Consider the following 17,934-nt stretch of genomic DNA (forward strand, 5'->3'; position numbering starts at 1 on the left):
TTCTACAGAGTCCAACCTGTCGACTGGAGACTCTGGGGTCAGTTCACTGACTGACTTTTGTAGATCTCATATCTATAAAATAGCATTTATACACAACTGATCTCATTTAATAATAATTTAACATAATTCATCTTCATACATAACTTGAATCCATTCATTAATTAATATATGACATTTTAAATATTCCGCTACTTGTTAAAACACTGAGTTTAGTTCTGGATTTTCTAAACTGATCTGCAGGACAGAGACCGGGTCCAAATAATCTATTTGAACTGAATCAGGACTTGTTTTTAGTCCAACTTGTCTGATTTCATATTTATCTTCCATGTTATGAGTCTGTGCTGGCATGAATATGTGTCTGTTATTTTCACACATGCACACAGTTTAATTTACAGTTAAGTTTTATTCTTTATCCAGGTTGTGGAGCTGCAGTCTGACAGAGATCAGCTGTTCTTCTCTGGCTTCAGCTCTGAGGTCAAACCCCTCTCATCTGAGAGAACTGGATCTGAGTGACAACAAGCTGCAGGACTCAGGAGTGAAGGAGCTGTGTGGTTTTCTACAGAGTCCAACCTGTCGACTGGAGACTCTTTGGTCAGACATCATGTTTTAATCTTAAAGGTTCAGTGTGTAGAATGTAGTGATATCTAGTGGTGAAGTGTCATGTTGCAGCTGAACACCCAAAGTTGATTATATTTGATGCCTTTTATTTTTAGGAGCAAGTTCTTCAGCCCTGTTTCTTCCACTTTGGGTTCATTTTCAACATGAAACCCTTCCTCTGGTTTCAGGACTTACACGGGGTCGTCCATGCCTTTATCTTTTCACCACTAGATCTCTGTCCCGCCCTGTACACACGTGTTCCTCAGGCTCCCTGCACCACTTTCAACTGGTCAAACTGCTGCTCAGATCATCGCCACTTCAAGAAAACATGATCGTAGAACTGCTCGCCCTTTCACACATCAACTGTGGAACATGTTCTGACAAGTGGGACAGATATTTTCTGGAGCTGAAGCAGCAGCAAGTGATTGTCCGTATCCGACTCGTTCACAGCAACAGGAACATGTGTGAACGTTCAGATGAGGGGCGGAGCCAAAACAGTTACAGGTTCACTGTGAAGGAGTTAGTGACGTCTCCAGGTGTCGTACATGTGAACGTAGTCCCCTTGTTCACGTGCACGACTCCTGAACATGTCCAGCAAGATATTTAGAGACATCTAGTGGTGAAGTTACATATTACAAACAACTGAACCCCGAGGACACTAGGACTTTCAAGTTGTTTTCAGTCATGAACTCTGTAAAATAGTGTCTGGATATTTTCTGGAGATTGACTTTCACATATGAAGAATGGGTGGAGCAGAAGGAGGCGGAGCCTGTAGAGCAGCAGGAGTCAGGACATGGCGTATAAACTCTGCTGTGGAAAGATCAGTGTTGTTGTTTCCAGCTCATCCACACCGGTGTCGGCCCTCATCACCAGAAGATCTAGAATCTCCTCCTGTTTCCAAGTGGACGTCTTCGTCTTCTACGTGTACGGCTCCTCTTCTTCATCCTGAGATGTTTGTGTTCTTCCAGTTTCACGTCCGTCTCACGTGTTTGTGTCCTCAACACGTCCACTCGCTCTCTGTGAATCCTCTGGACATTCACCTGCTCTATTCTAACATGGACTCACTCAGAAACTTTATTAGGAGGCTGCAGGAAAAGTTCCAGAAAATGTCCAGAACAACTTGACTCAGACTTCAGGTCTGAAAACAGAGACAGTGATGTTTAGTCAAAGTCCTTTATTTTCACACATGAACTCAGTTTAATTTACAGTTAAGTTTTATTTTTTATCCAGGTTCGAGGACTGCAGACTGTCAGAGATCAGCTGTTCTTCTCTGGCTTCAGCTCTGAGGTCAAACCCCTCTCATCTGAGAGAACTGGATCTGAGATACAACAAAGACCTGCAGGACTCAGGAGTGAAGGAGCTGCTTGATCTACAGCAGAGTCCAACCTGTCGACTGGAGACTCTGAGGTCAGTAGATGGGTGGAGTCAGTCCACGCTGCTTTCATCAGTATTTTACTAAACACAGTCAGTATCACAGATCCAGGGTCTGTGCTACCAAGCAGGATTTGTGGTTATCAGGTTCACTTCAGGTTTAGTTTTTTCAGTCCTACAAAGCTCGTCCACTTCTTAACGAGGTAAATCACCATGGTAACTTCTGATGAACGGCAAACCTGCTCAAGGTTAAGTTGGAGATCGACCCGTATAGAAGCTCCGCCCACTGACCACAGTGACTCTACACTGCTGTGTGGTGCACACTCTCCTTAAAGGGACGGATAAGGGAAGTTTAAATCAACGTCTGGTTGGTTCAGTTGATCTCTAACTCACCCAGAACATCTCAATGTCTCCAGACTCATCCTGTCCCCAAAACACCAGATGACCTCAGTCAGCTTCCTGGAGACAGGTCCATGTGTGTGTCCTCAGAGACAGAGAGTCAGTGTGTGTCTTCAGAGACAGTGTGTGTCCTCAGAGACAGTGACACAGTGTGTCTCCTCAGAGTCAGTGTGTGTCCTCAGAGTCAGTGAGACAGTGTGTGTCCTCAGAGTCAGTGAGACAGTGTGTGTCCTCAGAGACAGTGTGTGTCCTCAGAGTCAGTGAGACAGTGTGTGTCCTCAGAGTTTGTGTGTGTCCTCAGAGACAGTGAGACAGTGAGTGTCCTCTGAGTCAGTGAGATGGTATGTGTCTTCAGAGTCAGTGTGTGTCCTCAGAGTCAGTGAGACAGTGTGAGTCCTCAAAGACAGTGAGACAGTGTGTGTCCTCAAAGACAGTGAGACAGTGTGTGTCCTCAGAGACAGGGAGACAGTGTGTGTCCTCAGAGACAATGTTTGTCCTCAGAGACAGTGAGGCAGTGTGTGTCCTCAGAGACAGTTTGACATTGTGTGTCCTCAGAGACAGTGTGTGTCCTCAAAGACAGTGAGACAGTGTGTGTCCTCAGAGTCAGTGAGACAGTGTGTGTCCTCAAAGACAGTGAGACAGTGTGTGTCCTCAAAGACAATGAGACAGTGAGGCAGTGTGTGTCCTCAGAGACAGTTTGACATTGTGTGTCCTCAGAGACAGTGTGTGTCCTCAGTGACAATGAGACAGTGTATTTCCTCAGAGACAGTGTGTGTCTTTAGATTCAGTGTGTGTCCTCAGAGACAGTGAGACACAGTGTGTCTCCTCAGAGACAGTGTGTGTCCTCAGATTCAGTGAGACAGTGTGTGTCCTCAGAGACAGTGAGACAGTGTGTGTCCTCAGAGTCAGTGTGTGTCCTAAGAGACATTGAGACAGTGTGTGTCCTCAGAGACAGTGTGTGACCTCAGAGACAGTGAGTCAGTGAGTTTCCTCAGAGACAGTGAGACAGTTTGTGTCCTCAGAGTCAGTAAGACAGCTGTGTCCAATCAGACGAGCCCCAAGCTGCTTGGGATCATGTGATTGAGTTGACGTGAAGACGACAGTTGTTGTTTTCATGTGAACAGGAAGTGAAGCTGGACCACAGCTGACAGCCTCACACGAGGGACAGAGACGTCTTCATCTGATCTGAGACAGTTTGTCCTCTCACTTCATCAGTGAAGAACTGATCAGGTGGATCTTTGTCACAGCTCTGAGATCAGTGGGACTGAAGCCTCTCCTCATCACCATGGTAACCAGGAGCTCTTTCTACAGAGCAGAACCTCTGCTGAGGTCCATCTGTCTCATCTGGTCCCAGTTTGTCAGAAGCAGATGTTCATCAACACACAGTGAAACATGTCTTCACCTGTAACAGCAGTAAATCCACCTCTCAGGTGTCCACTCTGCACTTTGACATGCAGAGGACACACACTGAGCTCTTAGCGTGTTCATTCCAACACGTGAACATGAAGCAGAGAGGAAGCTGCTCCACCTCTGAACAGGACTGAAGTCCCTGCTGCTCTTTCTACTGGATGAGCTGCATCACTGACTCACAGCTGATGAAGTGAGTCTCTGGGACACTGATGTCTTCTTCTCTCAACAGGTGGAGGTGGAGCTGAGTGTGAAGAGGACAGTGTGTGTGGACGGAGGCTGAGCTGTGTCCTGAGGATCCAGAGGCTGAAGCAGCAGCAGCTTGTGTGTAGTCTCCAATCTACACAACCCCTAATCTGCATGTGTTTGTGAGATGAAGCCGGAGCACCTGGAGAAAACACGTGGAGAACATGCAGACTCCACACAGGAAGACCCATCTGAACCGGATTCAAACCAGCAACCTTCCTGCCCCGATTGTGTTTATTCACATGAAGATTGTGTTTATTGAAATGACACAACAGAAGCAGAATATATAAACCCTCTATAAAGAGTCACATACAGTGTGTTTAAGTTTGTCTTTATTATTGTCCACCTTTGTCCCTCAGTCTGTCTCCATGTGTGTAGAACCACATTCTGTGTATATGTTTGTTTATGATCTTAAAGTTCCTGGATTCACGTCACAAATTAATTTAGTTCAACACAAAGTTAAACACATTGAAATCACTTTGAGTTTAAAATCAGAGTTTTGTCTTTGACACAAAAGATCAAAACTCTGGACTTAAAAATGGAACGTTTTCATTTCTGCATCACGTGCAGAGCGGTGGTGGCTTTTCTACTTTTGACCCACAGGTGGCGCTGCAGTATAACAGCAGCACATCCAAGTCAAAGCCTTTATATTCAGTCTATGAGTCAAACACATGGATCATTTCCTCTGTGACAAACCAGATGTAACGAGAAGAAAAACATCTCAGAGAGAAAAGTTCTGTTTCTACTTGTCTCTGCTTTAATGCTCAATAAACATCCTTCCACCGACTTCACTGGAATCATGACTCAGCGTTTCTTTCCTCTTCAAACAAACAGGTGGAAACATCTCGTCCTTGGTGCAGGTAAAAGAACAAAATCACCAGTTTGACATAATGGAAACAAACAGAAGAAAAGTGAATGAGACATTTACAGAAAGAAGAAGAGTCGATGAAGAGCAGAGCATCTTTAAGTCTCTGAGGAAACTGTTTCATAAACATTTTACCATATTTAATAGAAAAATGACCCGAGGACGTTTTATACAAACGTAGATGAAGATTCTTGTTGTACGTTCTCGAGCACCACCTCAGAACAACCACCAGGGGGAGACTGTAGCAGCCTCTGGGAACAGCTGCATGCTGGGAAATAATTAATGATGGGAGGTTCCCAGCAGAGACAAGGGACAGAAAGTGTCTGAGAGATGATGTCCTGAAGACAGGGGACATGTTGGGCCTGTTGTGTTGAACAGTTTGTTTTATTTTGTGGAGACACTTGTCTCAACATGATGATGTCACTTCCTGTTCAAGCCCGTCTCAGTTCTTTGTGACTTCAGGATCAGAAATGTTTGACAGAGTCAGTTCCTGACCGGCTCCAGTTCTCACTGTGTGGAGAGGTCATCATGTGACTTTGTGATGATCCTCAACACACGTGTGTCAGTGTAACATGTGACTGTGACGCCATGTTCATGAACACGCTGCTCTAACATCTGTCCAGCAGATGTTGAAGCTCTGAGGTCACTTCCTGTGCAGCAGAGCGAGACCATCATCTCTTCATGGAGCTGTGCACCAGGCTGTTGTCACGGCGACCAAACACAAAGTGTGAACAACCCGTCGTCAAAGGATCCGTTAGAATTCCATCAAACACATTTATGGGATTTACTTTATACTGAAGAAGAGTTTGTGTCTGTGATGAACCAGAGGAAGATGATGATGGTCACGTGTCTCACATCCTGTTCATTGACTTCAGATCAACTCAGATCCAGAAGAAGATCTTCACCTGTGTGTCCATAGCAACTGTATCCGAGTGAGGCTCCTGTCAATCATCTGATCCTCACTCCGGACAACGCTGACGCTCACTGTGCAACTGAGCTTCTCTGAAATTTGGTATTTCACACTTTTTCCAAAACGTTTGTTTTTATTTTTTATCTCTGTAGATGAACTGACCGGTTTCTTTTTGTGCATGAACTGTGGCTCAATCGCCCTCGAATACTTCTACTGAAATATGCAATTTCTGGGTTTCTGTGCAATATTGGCCTCTGAGTTTGCTTTCTGTTGCTGTATTACTTCTGGGTTTTAAAGTGCCACGTCGTCTGTTTCCAGCTGATTTAAACAAACAGCTTCATGATCCTCACATTTCTGCTTTGATATGAATAAGATTTAACTCCAACATGAAAAGGCAAAGAAACAGAAGAAGAAAAACAGTGTTGTCGTTGATTTTGTGAAACCAGAGTTTTAAATATTCTCTTGTGTGATTCGTCACAGGTCAAAGGTCACATTGGAAAGTGTCTTTGTGGTTTTAGGAACCACATCTTGTGTGTGTGTGTGTGTATATGAAAGTGTGTGTACATTGATGCAGCTGTTTGTTTTTTGTTGCTGTGAGAGAAGAGATTGTCTTTGAATAAAGACCGGCTGTATTTTTATGCATGTTCTCTTTAATAAAAATGTTAATTGGGTTAAAAGAGACAGAAAAATAACCTTTTCAATAAAAGGAAAGTAACAACTTCTGTCTCGTTTGTGTTTGTTTAAAACAACTTAATTCCCTCTGGAGTAAAGAAGAATAAACCAACACAACTCTGTACACCACAGCCTCCAACATCACTGAATTATTTTATCATAAAGATGTGATCATAAAATAAATTAGACAAAAAAACACCTTTTAAAGATCAATAAAGAAATAATTTAGGTGAGTGTAGTATACAGCTAGTAGTTTAAATATTAACATATTCTGTCTTAAATTATTAATACATGCTCTTTGTATAATTCCTTCAACATTCTAACTTCATGATGTTTCAGATGATTTTGAGTAAAATTCGTCAGATAATAAAACTGAGACTGATTCAGAAATGAGCAGCACCCCAACCCATCAACAGGGGGCAGCAGAGTGTCACATGTCTGAGCCTCGTCACCGCTCAGTGACACGTGTCAGCTGCTCGCTCACATTCAACCGGTTTATTTATTATATTTATTAAGAGTTAACATGTTTGTTCACTTCACATCTTTCATGTTGGAGCCAAGTGGTTTTATTCACAGAGCAGCTTCACACACAGAAGTAGATTCCAGCTGCTGCACAGGGACGAAATAAATCATCTTCAAACACTAAACAAGAAAAAGGAAAGAGATTAATAAAAGCAAAATAAAAGAGGTGAAGAGAATAAAGGAAATAAAAGGATATAATATGTTAACAGATTTAAGAACACTGTCACAAATAAAAAACATTGATGGTAATACCCGTTTTTTAATAGTTTAGTCAAAGGAACCAAAAAATATTAAAATCTGGATTTAAAAGCAGCAGTGGATTGTGTGTTCGTATAAATATAAGATAGGGACGACAGATCCAAGGTCCATGATCACCTGGACAGATGATCTAGATATTTATATTATATTAGATTGTACATTATACCAGTAAAATAAACAATAGGATTATAACATAAAATAATAATTAAAAATAATGCTTTGTCATGAGGTCCCTGAAAATGACACAGTTCTTCTTCACCTGCTCTTTGTTTTTATTTTATTTATTCTTTATATTGTCTGTCTGTCCTCCTGTCTGTCCTCCTGTCTGTCCTCCTGTCTGTCGCTAAGTTATTGTTATTTGAAGAAATGCTCTTATTGTGGTGAGGCCGGACCGGATGTGGCTGTGCAGGTTGTCAGTAGCTTGCCGAGGACGGAGACAGGAAGCGGAGCAGTGCTGAGCCGAGCCGTGTTACCCTGCAGTGCCCCGGCTGTTCCCCGGCTGTTCCCTGTGGTCGTACCGTGCCGAGCCGTGCCGAGCCGCTGCACCCTGACCCGGCCTGAGACAGAGGATGGACGGAGCGGTCTGAGGAGCGGAGCCCGACGACTCCCCGAGGCCGAGGAACCGCTCCTGAATCCGGCGGGAAGCCGAGCAACCGTCCGCCGGGAGCCGGAGCTTCATGGGAGTCCCGGGGCTCCAGCGCAGGTAGCCCGGCTAGCAGGACAGGTAGCCCGGCTAGCAGGACAGGTAGCCCCGCAGCACCAAGCTAGCAGGTCACCAGCAGGTCACCAGCCACTAACTAACCAGCACTAACTAACCAGCACTAACTAGTTGTCCCCGGAGCACCATGGAGCTGTAGAGACTCCCGTACCCGTTGTTTGACAGCTCGTCGCCCGGATGGAGGCAGCTACAGCCCGGCTCCAGGTGAGCTCCCCCGGCCGCGGACACGGAATGGCGGATCTCTGTCTGGCAGCGGCGTGTCTCTGAGGTCCACGCCGGCCCAGAGGACCCGCGGAGCCGCCACAGCGAGCGGGAGGTACCGGTAGAGAGAGGCCGGAGAGGAGGAGGCAGCAGGCGGGAGGAGGTGCACCAGTCCCCGGCTGTGGAGCGAGGCATGAGGAGGACGCAGAACACGAACAAGAGGAAACTGAGCACCATGGAGCCGCAGGAGGACCGAGATGCGGTGAGTAGTGAGGGACCACCGGCACAGGTTCGATCCCCGGGGCCGGAGGAGCCTGTCAGGCCGCACTCAGGGCAGCAGAGCTCCTCCATGTTCACTCATAACTAACATCAGAGCTTCTGTCTGATCCCAGATCAGCTGTTTCAACTCTGACACACACACACACACACACACACACACACACACACACACACACACACCAGGGATTTATCAATAATCATATCTGACACTAACGTTTGTATTATTTTAATTATTCATAGTTCTGCTCATCAATTTCAGGGTCAAAAGTCTTCTCTACATTTTAAGACAAAATCTAATCTTAAAAAACAGAAACAATATAAATATCTTCGTACTTAAAGGTTCAGTGTGTAGAATTTAGTGACCTCTAGTGGTGAAATGTGGAACACAGAACCTGTGGCAGCTTCGGTTGTCATAGAAACTCAAAAGGTTTAGCTCAGTTCAGTCTGGACTACTGTAAACAACATGGCTGCCTCCGTAGAGAGGACCCGCTCCGGATGTAGAGATAAGTATTTAAATATATATCGTATTTAGATATAAAGTATTTAAATATAACGTATTTAGATTAGGGCTGGGCAAGTTAACTCGTTTCAATCGAGTTAACTCAAGTGATGAGTTAACTCGATTAATTATTTTATCTCGCATTAACTCAGGTTTGATTATTTATTGTTTTATTGTGAAAGTCAGGCTTTTATTTTGTGAAAGTCTGTTGCTGACTGCTGCAGAACAGGAAAAAAGAAAATAATTGGCGGATAAACAATCGAGTTAACTCATCACTTGAGTTAACTCGATTTAAACGAGTTAACTTGCCCAGCCCTAATTTAGATATAAAGTATTTAAATATAAAGTATTTAAATATAAAGTATTTAAATATAAAGGCCCATTCTAGGGTAAAGAAAACAACCTATTGTACAATTTAGATGAAACACAAGTGAATTATTAAGATTATTCTGTGGAGCCATAGATGTAGAAGAGCTCATTCCTCTGGAGTTCCTCTGGAGTTCCTCTGGAGTTCCTCTAGAGTTCCTCTGGAGTTCCTCTGGAGGACATGTCTGAAAATGTCCTCACGCACTCACAACTAGTCAGAGTCGAACTGAGACGTTTGCAGCTGCTTGTGATATTTCCTGAGAATGTGGTGGGTGCAGGTCTGAGGAAGCAGCTCTGAACCCAGGAGCTGAGGATCAGGTCTCCACATCGCTGCTGATCCATCTTTAACTTCAACCAAACACTCGTCTTTGTTGTTGTTTGAATCTCGTGCTGTCGTGAAGTGGAAACCTCTGAACCTCAGACACACAACAACCATTGTTGGTCCCTTTGTGTTTTATAGCGGTGCTTCAGTTTCTGTGTAACTATAGAGATTAAGATTTTATTAGTCTCATGTGCAGTAAACATGGACTTTTTCCTTTTAATAATAACCGCTTCCAAAGATGAAGTCATCGCTGGCGCTCGTGAACTCACACTTGGGCATGAAGTCATGTTTCCTCCGACCTTTGGCGGTTTGATATGACTCCGCCCTCCTGTTCGGGTTACGATGTGAATAATAACCTAAGTTAACACGATTCCCTCTCAGCTGTCTCAGTGTTTTATAACCTTCTGTCTTTGTCCTCAAATCCACTTCAGAAGGTCACTCGCTGTGAGGGAGGAGCTGAGTCTGTGAGGGAGGAGCTGAGTCTGTGAGGGAGGAGCTGAGTCTGTGGGGGAGGAGCTGAGGTTTATGGAATCCTGGGACGTCAGACAGATGTTTTTGTGCTGCAGCTGGTTTCTGTGCTGGTGTGTGAAACCGTGTCAGATGGATCTTGGGCGTTTTCCTCCGGTGAGCCGGATCCACCGAGGTGAACCGTGGCTCTGCTGCGGCGCCGGGACTCACCCAGGGGCTGCTGGGAGTTCTCTGCTCAATGGTTCATCTGATTTGTCTGTGGATCCTGTTTCATCCTGATTCACTGATCTGATGATTCTGGTTTTGATTAAACTGACTCAGAAAATATCTTCTCTGGTCCGACCGAGGACAGAAACCGGAGGGACGCAACCTGTCCTCCAGGTTTCAGAAGCTGGAATATAATGAATGATGAATTAAACAACTAATCAGCCATAAATGGTTATTAATTTAAAAGGAACTTGAGCCAGAACGATTTATCAGTTCACTTTCAGAGACAAATCTTTATCAGTCTTTATATTTGCTGATATGGAAGCTTTTATTTCACAGATTGAACGATGCAGAAAACTGCATTTATCATATTTTATCTAAAAATATTTGTATGTTCTGTATTCAATTCTTAAATAAATGTCTCTGTCAGCATAACGAGGTATTAACCTCGGTCAGAAGCCGTGTTGGTCGAGATCTGGACGCGAAACAGAATCACTTCCTTAATCAGAACCTGTGTCTGCGGTCTAATGAGACTTTTATGTTGGTTCCACTTCCACCATATCCTGACCTGAAGACACACACACACACACACACACACGTCTGACTGGTCTAACACGTGTAGCTACACACACAACTTTGTCTACATGATTCCGTTGTGTTGTGAATGGACACAAACCGCTGCAGGGAGCAGGTTCTGTTTCAGCCGCTGGTGAACATCTGGTTTGAGGTGGTTACAGTTACAGTGTTGGAAATGAATGATGTCACTTCCAACTGGAGTGTGACTGTTTCACTCAGTGACTTTGTGTTACCTTCCTGTGTGTGTGTGTGTGTGTGTGTGTGTTAATGGGTTTCCAGGGACAGAGCACAAACGCACACAGACATCCGTTGCGATCAGAGAGTCTGGTGCACCGTGGGGGGGAGGAGCCTGTGTTTGTGACGCTTGCAGAACGCAGCGTGCGACCAGCGCTGCAGGAACGCTTCACTTGTTGAGGTGATTAGGATCAGCTGGGTCTGGCTCAGGTTCCCGTGTGCTCTGGAAACCATGACAACGAATGGCGTGACACTTCCTCACTAATGTTCTCAAACTAGAACGCCCTTTGTCGAAGGCTTCAGCTCAAACTAAAACATTAGGTTTTGTGAGGGCCGCCGTGACCTTTGACCACACAAATCTTATCAGTTAATGTGTAAGCAAACATTTGTCCAGAATGTTCAACGATCTTTTGTGAAGTCACTGACCTTGACCTTTGACCACCAACTTTTAATTAGTTCATCTTTCAATTCTCGATAGTTCCTGTTTGAGTCCAATTGAGCGTTTGTACCAAATTCAAAGAAATTCCCTAATAAAATGACACCTCTGGCCTCTGGCTGTCGTTGGCGTAAAGAAACGTCTTCTCCACCTGAAGGTTAAACACGTGGCGAGGTCCTGGCAGCTGATTGGCTGATAGAGCCGCTCCTCCTTTGTAATGATCCCTGATCTGGACCATCCCTGTTCCCATGTGTTCCCTGAGGAGGTGGAACAGGAGCAGTGAACGTCTACACACAGTAAACACACAATCAGTCAGAGCGGCTGAACTTTACTGCAGCAGCGAACAGAGAGCTCCGCCTCCTTCTTCTCACTGTCAACGCCAGCGCTGGAGATCAAGTGTGTTCTGAGGAATTCAACACGTTTTTAAAACTCACGTCCTCTCCACTGATGAGATTTGTCTCCACAAGATCTCAGAGAACGACTTCTGAACGGAGCTGGTGTGAAGTGGTGACACTGAATGTAGAGAAAGTAATTCATTGATTTTAAAGAAGCTGTTTAAGTCATGTTTACATCATGTTTACATCATGTTTACATCATGTTTACATCATGTTTCTCATTGGAAAGAAGACGAAGGAGAGAAGTGACTCAGAGGATTTCACCTTGCGGCTGCAGGACTCTGTTCACACGTCGGTTGATGAGAGGGTTTGGATTCGTCAGGTTGTAATTATGAGTAAATGAATGACTGAAGTTTTACAGAAATGTTTTTTATTGTAAGTAAATCATTTTAAATTGAGTGTAAATCTAAAACAAACGGCAAAGATTAAACTATCAACAGGAAGATAATCAAGTTTGGATTTAAAGTTGGATGCAGCTCAGTTTCAGCTGAGTCACTCTAACTCTCCTGTGGGTGGAGTTCACATCTATTGTTTTAAATCCTCAGTTTCTCCTTCATGTCTTTGTAGATGGAACATTTTTGAATCTTTGATGTTTGGACAAAACAACTAAAAAAGCTCATTTATGTTTCCTTTACGTACAAAAATAGATTAGATGATGGAAACGTCTGTGGCTTCATATTTCCACGTGTCCTTTGGTTGACCTGCAGAGTTTCTGACAGCAGCAAAAATACAGATTTACCTTTTTAATAAAAAGGCAAAAGTTATGAAATCCTCCGTGTGACTGTAGAAGAGTTATTCCGTTGTGTCGGGTGACATCACTCCTGGTTGTCGCCCCCCCGACCGGCCTCCACTGTGTTATCTAAACATTTCATATTTTCTACATCAGCGCTCTCATTTATTTGGCTTTTATGTTTATGTTCCCGGCGGCATTCACGGGATTCCTGTCAAATCCTGGTGGGGGGGGGGTGGGGGGTTAGGTAACCGCAGCAGAGGCCTTGTCCCAACAGATCCACAGCATCAGGTCTGCTCTCTCATCCCTTCTGATCACAGCGATATGTCGTAGTGGTTATGTTATGACAGATTAGTCACAGGGTGTTTATCTTCTTCACGTTATGATTCAGAACGGACTGACAGCGTTTGGGTTTACGCCAGAAACATGATTAATGTCGTCATATCTGCGCTGCACCTAACTCCACACACTCATGGAGATCAGTCCTTTAAATGTGTCTGATTCTTTTCATCAAGATCCATGAATTACTCTCTAAAGGAATCAGTGAGAATCTCACCAGCCGGACAAGTTGCTGAAACCCTCACGACTGTTTGTGACAAAGCAGATGGAACCTTTCCCTCCTGCTGCCTTGTGAAATATCTTTAATATACACGGAGAGCGATTGATGAGGTTTCTAACTCGTGACGGACGTGAAACTGGAAGAACACAAATATCTCAGGATGAAGAAGAGGAGCGGGACACGTAGAAGACGAAGAAGGGTCTCGGTGCACCCTCAGCATTATCGTCTGCTGTAAACTCCAATTTGTATCTATGACAGTTCCCTCCACAGCTTTGTGTTTTCACCAGATACGTGAATATGAGGATTCAAACATCAGATATAAGATTCTGGCTGCTTTGTATTTACAAAGCTACTAATCAATAATGAAATCCATTGTCATTTAGATGCTAATCTGAGTGATGTAGATGATACAGTGGTAGTAACGTGCAGGTTGTTGTTCTGCAGCACTGATCCTCGCTGCTCTCTCTCCAGCTCGTTGAGCTTCAGCAGCTTTCGGCTCTTTGCTCTTTCTTCCTCATTAAACGTCTCTTAGGTTAAACAATAAGCGGGCTCCCTCCCTGCAGTGATACGGGAGAGTGGTTTCCTTTCCATTCTTCAGCCTGATGTGTGCGATCAGTGGAGGAGGCGTTGAGCCAGAACGGCCTCTGAGACCCTCCCCCCCCGGCTGATAGTGGCTAATGGGCGCCGGGGAGGGTGTTAATGGGAAGGCACAGGTGCAGGAGGGTGAAGGATCCTAATTATAAAAATTGTATTAAGCAGAATTATAGATGAGTCCTATACATCAACGCATGGAAAACGTCTTGTGTTCCTGTGCAGCGTCAGTGGGTGAAGGAGGAATCAAACACATGAGATGTAGAGTCGTCCCCGAAGAACAAGAGAAGCTGTGCAGGTCAGGTGGCTGCAGCTCGGGGGGGAGAGCGGGTCGTCCTCGAACCAGCAGGTCGGCAGTTCGATCCCAGTCTCGAGTGTCTGAATTAGGGCTGCAACTAACGACTATTCTGATAGTCGATTAGTCACCGATTATTGAAACGATTAATCGACTAATCGGATTATGAATGACACAAATGCTCAATTGCTATTATTTAGCAAGCAGCTTTTAAATTTAGCTTGAGGTTGTTCGAGGCATGTGATGACTGAAAATAAAGACAATAAAGATCGATACTTCATTAACAAAAAAGTCTTTTAATAAACGTTGCTGCATATAAGGGTACTGTTGACACACAAGCGAAGAAAAATCAAGTTTTTGTCCATTTTAAAACGAAGAACAGGCAAAGTGCTAATAAAAAAAAATAATTAAAAATCAAGTTTCCCTTTTTACTGTGAACCAAGAACAGGCCAAGTGCTGATACAAAAAATACATTAAAAATCAAGTATCCATTTTTCGTGTTAACAAAAAAGGACAGGGACAATAACATTAATAAAAAATTCAACAAACGAAACTACAGTCTTCTTCAGACTAAATAATTGTGATTTAAAAAAGACGTTTGTCAGGCAATAGGATAACATTTTGCTTTAAAACTCGTTAAAAAAAAGTTTAAATTTATATTTTTGTAATGGATTCTAGAATCCTGCGCACGGGTATAAACGATAAACGAATCATCGCCGAGTAAATTCGTCGGCGACTATTTTTGTCAACGACGTCGACTAATTATTGCACCCCTAGTCTGAATCCCGTGTTGTTGTATTGAAAATCACTTTGAGTATAAATACAGATCATTTACCGAGAGGCAGAAACTAGAAGTCAAAGGGTCGGTATGAGGTTCGGACAGATTCCTACGTGGTGCTCCACCCTGGCTCCACCCTGGCTCCACCCAGGTTACACCCAGGCTCCGCCCCTCGCCTGAATCTCCAAGACTTTGTCCTGTTGTCGTGGACTCGTCTGACCCGGACCATCTCCTGCTGCGTTGTTCATACGTCTGAAAATCCCAGTCTGGCTTTTAGCTTCCAACACAACAGCCTTAATGAAAACCCTCCATCACTCTGCGACTGTGACACATCTCCTCTCTCTGCTGTCTCTCCACCTTCTCCTCCTCCCTCCATCTTGTTTAATTCCCCCCCCGGCTGGTTGTTCTCCATCGAGACGGTTTCTCTCGCTCAGGGATAAAACATGTTGTTGTCTGCTGAGTTAAATGAAAAGCCCCATGACCAACTGGATGTTTGTTTAGGATTAGATTCACAGGGAAGCTGATGGTGATCACCACGGCCCCGTGATGGAGATCCAATTTGTGTGAAGCTCAGATGGAGTTGGTGAGCGGTGGAGAACACCTGTCCTCCTCCAGGCCGAGACAAACTAAAGTCCTGTTCACTCAAATGTGGACGTTCTGCAAAAACAGTATTTTAACAGTATTGAGTTATTGATTCAAACAGCGTTTTAAGTCACCAACACAGAGACTTTTCCAAATCCCTCCAAACTGCAGATTGTCGCTAGACCATAAGAAAGTATTTTTCATATTCGTCCTCAAGCTGCAAAAGACTCCCTCCTCATTTTGACTCTGAGGATATATTAGGTGTAGATGGATGAATTGATGGATAATCTTTTCCCAAAATATCGTATATGTTCTAGTGTTGTGAGAATAATCCAGTACATTCAGGCTCATGAAAAGAGAAAAGATTGTAAATAGGTAATTTATCATAAATAAGCCAACAGAGATTCTCTTTAGTCCACGAGTGATGGAGCCGTTTCAGCTCCACTCGGCTGAAAGAAAAGAAAGAACTGAAAGAACGGAAAGAACGAGGATCTTCAAGAGAAGAAGAGATAAGTTTGATGAAATCCACCGTGAGACACTTTCACTGCTTCTCTCAGGCGGTGGAATGAGGTCGACCAATCAGCAGCCTCGGTTCTGCAGGTGCTCGTTCCCCGACTGACTTCCTTCACTTTTCTTCCTTCACAACGTGTGTGTGTGTGTGAGTCTGTGTGTGTGTGTCATGTTTGTGGAAGTCACTCCAGCCGCCCCTCCCTGTCCTGATTGGGGGTTATTAACCTTTGGGCCGTGTCCAGCAGAGAAGCTTCCAACATAACATCCTGCTTCCTGCAGCTCAGCAGCTAACTATAGCAGCTCAGAGTCTCCACTCAGTCAGAAACAATCACACAACCTGGACCCGCCTCCAAAGTAGCATTTGATCTGACACAGGTCGATAAACTGTGATCTTTCTTATTATCAAACATCCAGAATCATTCAAACTCTGTGGTGGTGTAACTGGGAGACAAAGACAAAGAGGAGGCCTGGACTTTGAGATGGCCGCTTCCTTTTCCTTTGAGATCAATGTTTCAATAAACATGGATGTCACAGTCCATGTGATTAACAGAGACAGTTTCTTAATAAAAGTCCCAGACTTGTATAAACTGAGATATGCAGAGTTCAGCCGCCTGCAGAACCAAGGAACGTTAAAATTCCCCCACAGCAGCTACAATGTAATTACACGTCTATAAAAGAAGCTCAACATTTCAATTCATATTCAGTCTTTATTGGTTTACATGAGTCATTTCTGCAGCTGCAGCTCGATCTCGAACCCACTGACATGTGGGTCTCAGGTCTCATCATGCAGCAGGTTTCACTGAGCGCTCGCTGCCATCACTCGCCGCCCGGCTCTTCACTGCTCACCCTCTTAATCCCTGTGGATTAAACAGATTGGTGAAGTTGAATGCTTTAATCCCGGGTGTGTTCCTGCTGTGTGGGCGTGTGAGTTTGTGTCGTAATCACACATCTGCAGGCCCAGATTGCTGCTGAAACAAATACACATGTGTGCGTTTGCAGAGGGGAAGTGGTTTTATGTTGAGAGCTTTGAAGTGAGAGTGTGAAGAATGAACAAAGTTGTTGTTTTTCAAGAGTTTGCTTGTTTGCTTCTAACAAGCAAATGGAATCGTATCAGAGGCTTCAGCTGAGAGCGTCGCCTGGAAGGTAGAAGATCACAACTGAAGTAAATTCATTTTTATACATTAGAGCTTTTAGAAAGAAATCAAATATCTCCGGGTGAAAAAGAGGAGTCAAGAGAGTTTGTGGCTTTAAGTGAAGACCTCATGTTTCCTTTGTGATCTTTGCCCCTGAATGTGTCCAGAAGCTGTTTGATCTGAACTACATCCACACGATTATGTTTTAGCTTTTAGACGCATCACTGTTGCTATGGTTACGCCATCCACTGGCTTCATTGGGCGCAGAAAACAGAAGAAACAAGAAAGTAAATCCCTGCTCTTACTTTTCTGAGACTACGCAACCAACAGAGTAGACCATCTACTTCCTGTTTACACCACATGACCAGTGTTTGGAATAGTCATGTGACCTGTGTTTTCAGAGATTATTTATGATATAGAGATTGTTTTAGTTTTAAAACAACACTCCTCAGTGTGTATGAAGCTTCGGTCCCAGCTGGTGAAACGTCTCCTTCGTGAACATTTATGCTTTGATTGCGGCTCATTAAAAATAAAAAGCGAGCTGTTCTTCAGAGGAACAGTGAGTGCTTCAGCCAGACGTCAGAGGAACCCTGACAGCTGCAGTGAGATCACAGACACAAGAACAGGTCGGAGCAGGTTCTCCTCACTGTTCTCTGTAGACCTCATTCAGACAGAAGCTGGATCAGTGTGGATGTACTAGGGACGGGAATCGACAGGGACCTCCCGATACGATACGATCACGATACTTAGGTGGCGATACGATATGTATTGCGATTCGATATTACGATTTTCTGGGATTTCTTTTGGT

General features: G+C 44.1%; 1 protein-coding gene and 1 long non-coding RNA gene across 2 annotated transcripts in view; both read left to right on the forward strand.

The window, feature by feature from the left end:
* Positions 1-1,848: 1,848 nt before the first annotated feature.
* LOC133010949 (uncharacterized) lies at positions 1,849-4,816 on the forward strand. The gene is made up of 2 exons (XR_009680706.1): positions 1,849-2,004; positions 4,007-4,816. It is a non-coding gene; the product is annotated as an uncharacterized LOC133010949 (long non-coding RNA).
* A 3,159-nt stretch (positions 4,817-7,975) lies between these two features.
* The window catches only part of mast2 (microtubule associated serine/threonine kinase 2), a 124,279-nt gene continuing 114,320 nt past the window's right edge, over positions 7,976-17,934 (forward strand). The window contains exon 1 of the mRNA XM_061077775.1: positions 7,976-8,428. Within this exon, the coding sequence (XP_060933758.1) occupies positions 8,360-8,428 (69 nt within the window). The 5' untranslated portion in view covers positions 7,976-8,359. The remainder of the gene's footprint in view (positions 8,429-17,934) is intronic.

The sequence above is a fragment of the Limanda limanda genome, chromosome 9, assembly GCF_963576545.1.
Source record: "Limanda limanda chromosome 9, fLimLim1.1, whole genome shotgun sequence".
Lineage (NCBI taxonomy): Eukaryota > Metazoa > Chordata > Actinopteri > Pleuronectiformes > Pleuronectidae > Limanda > Limanda limanda.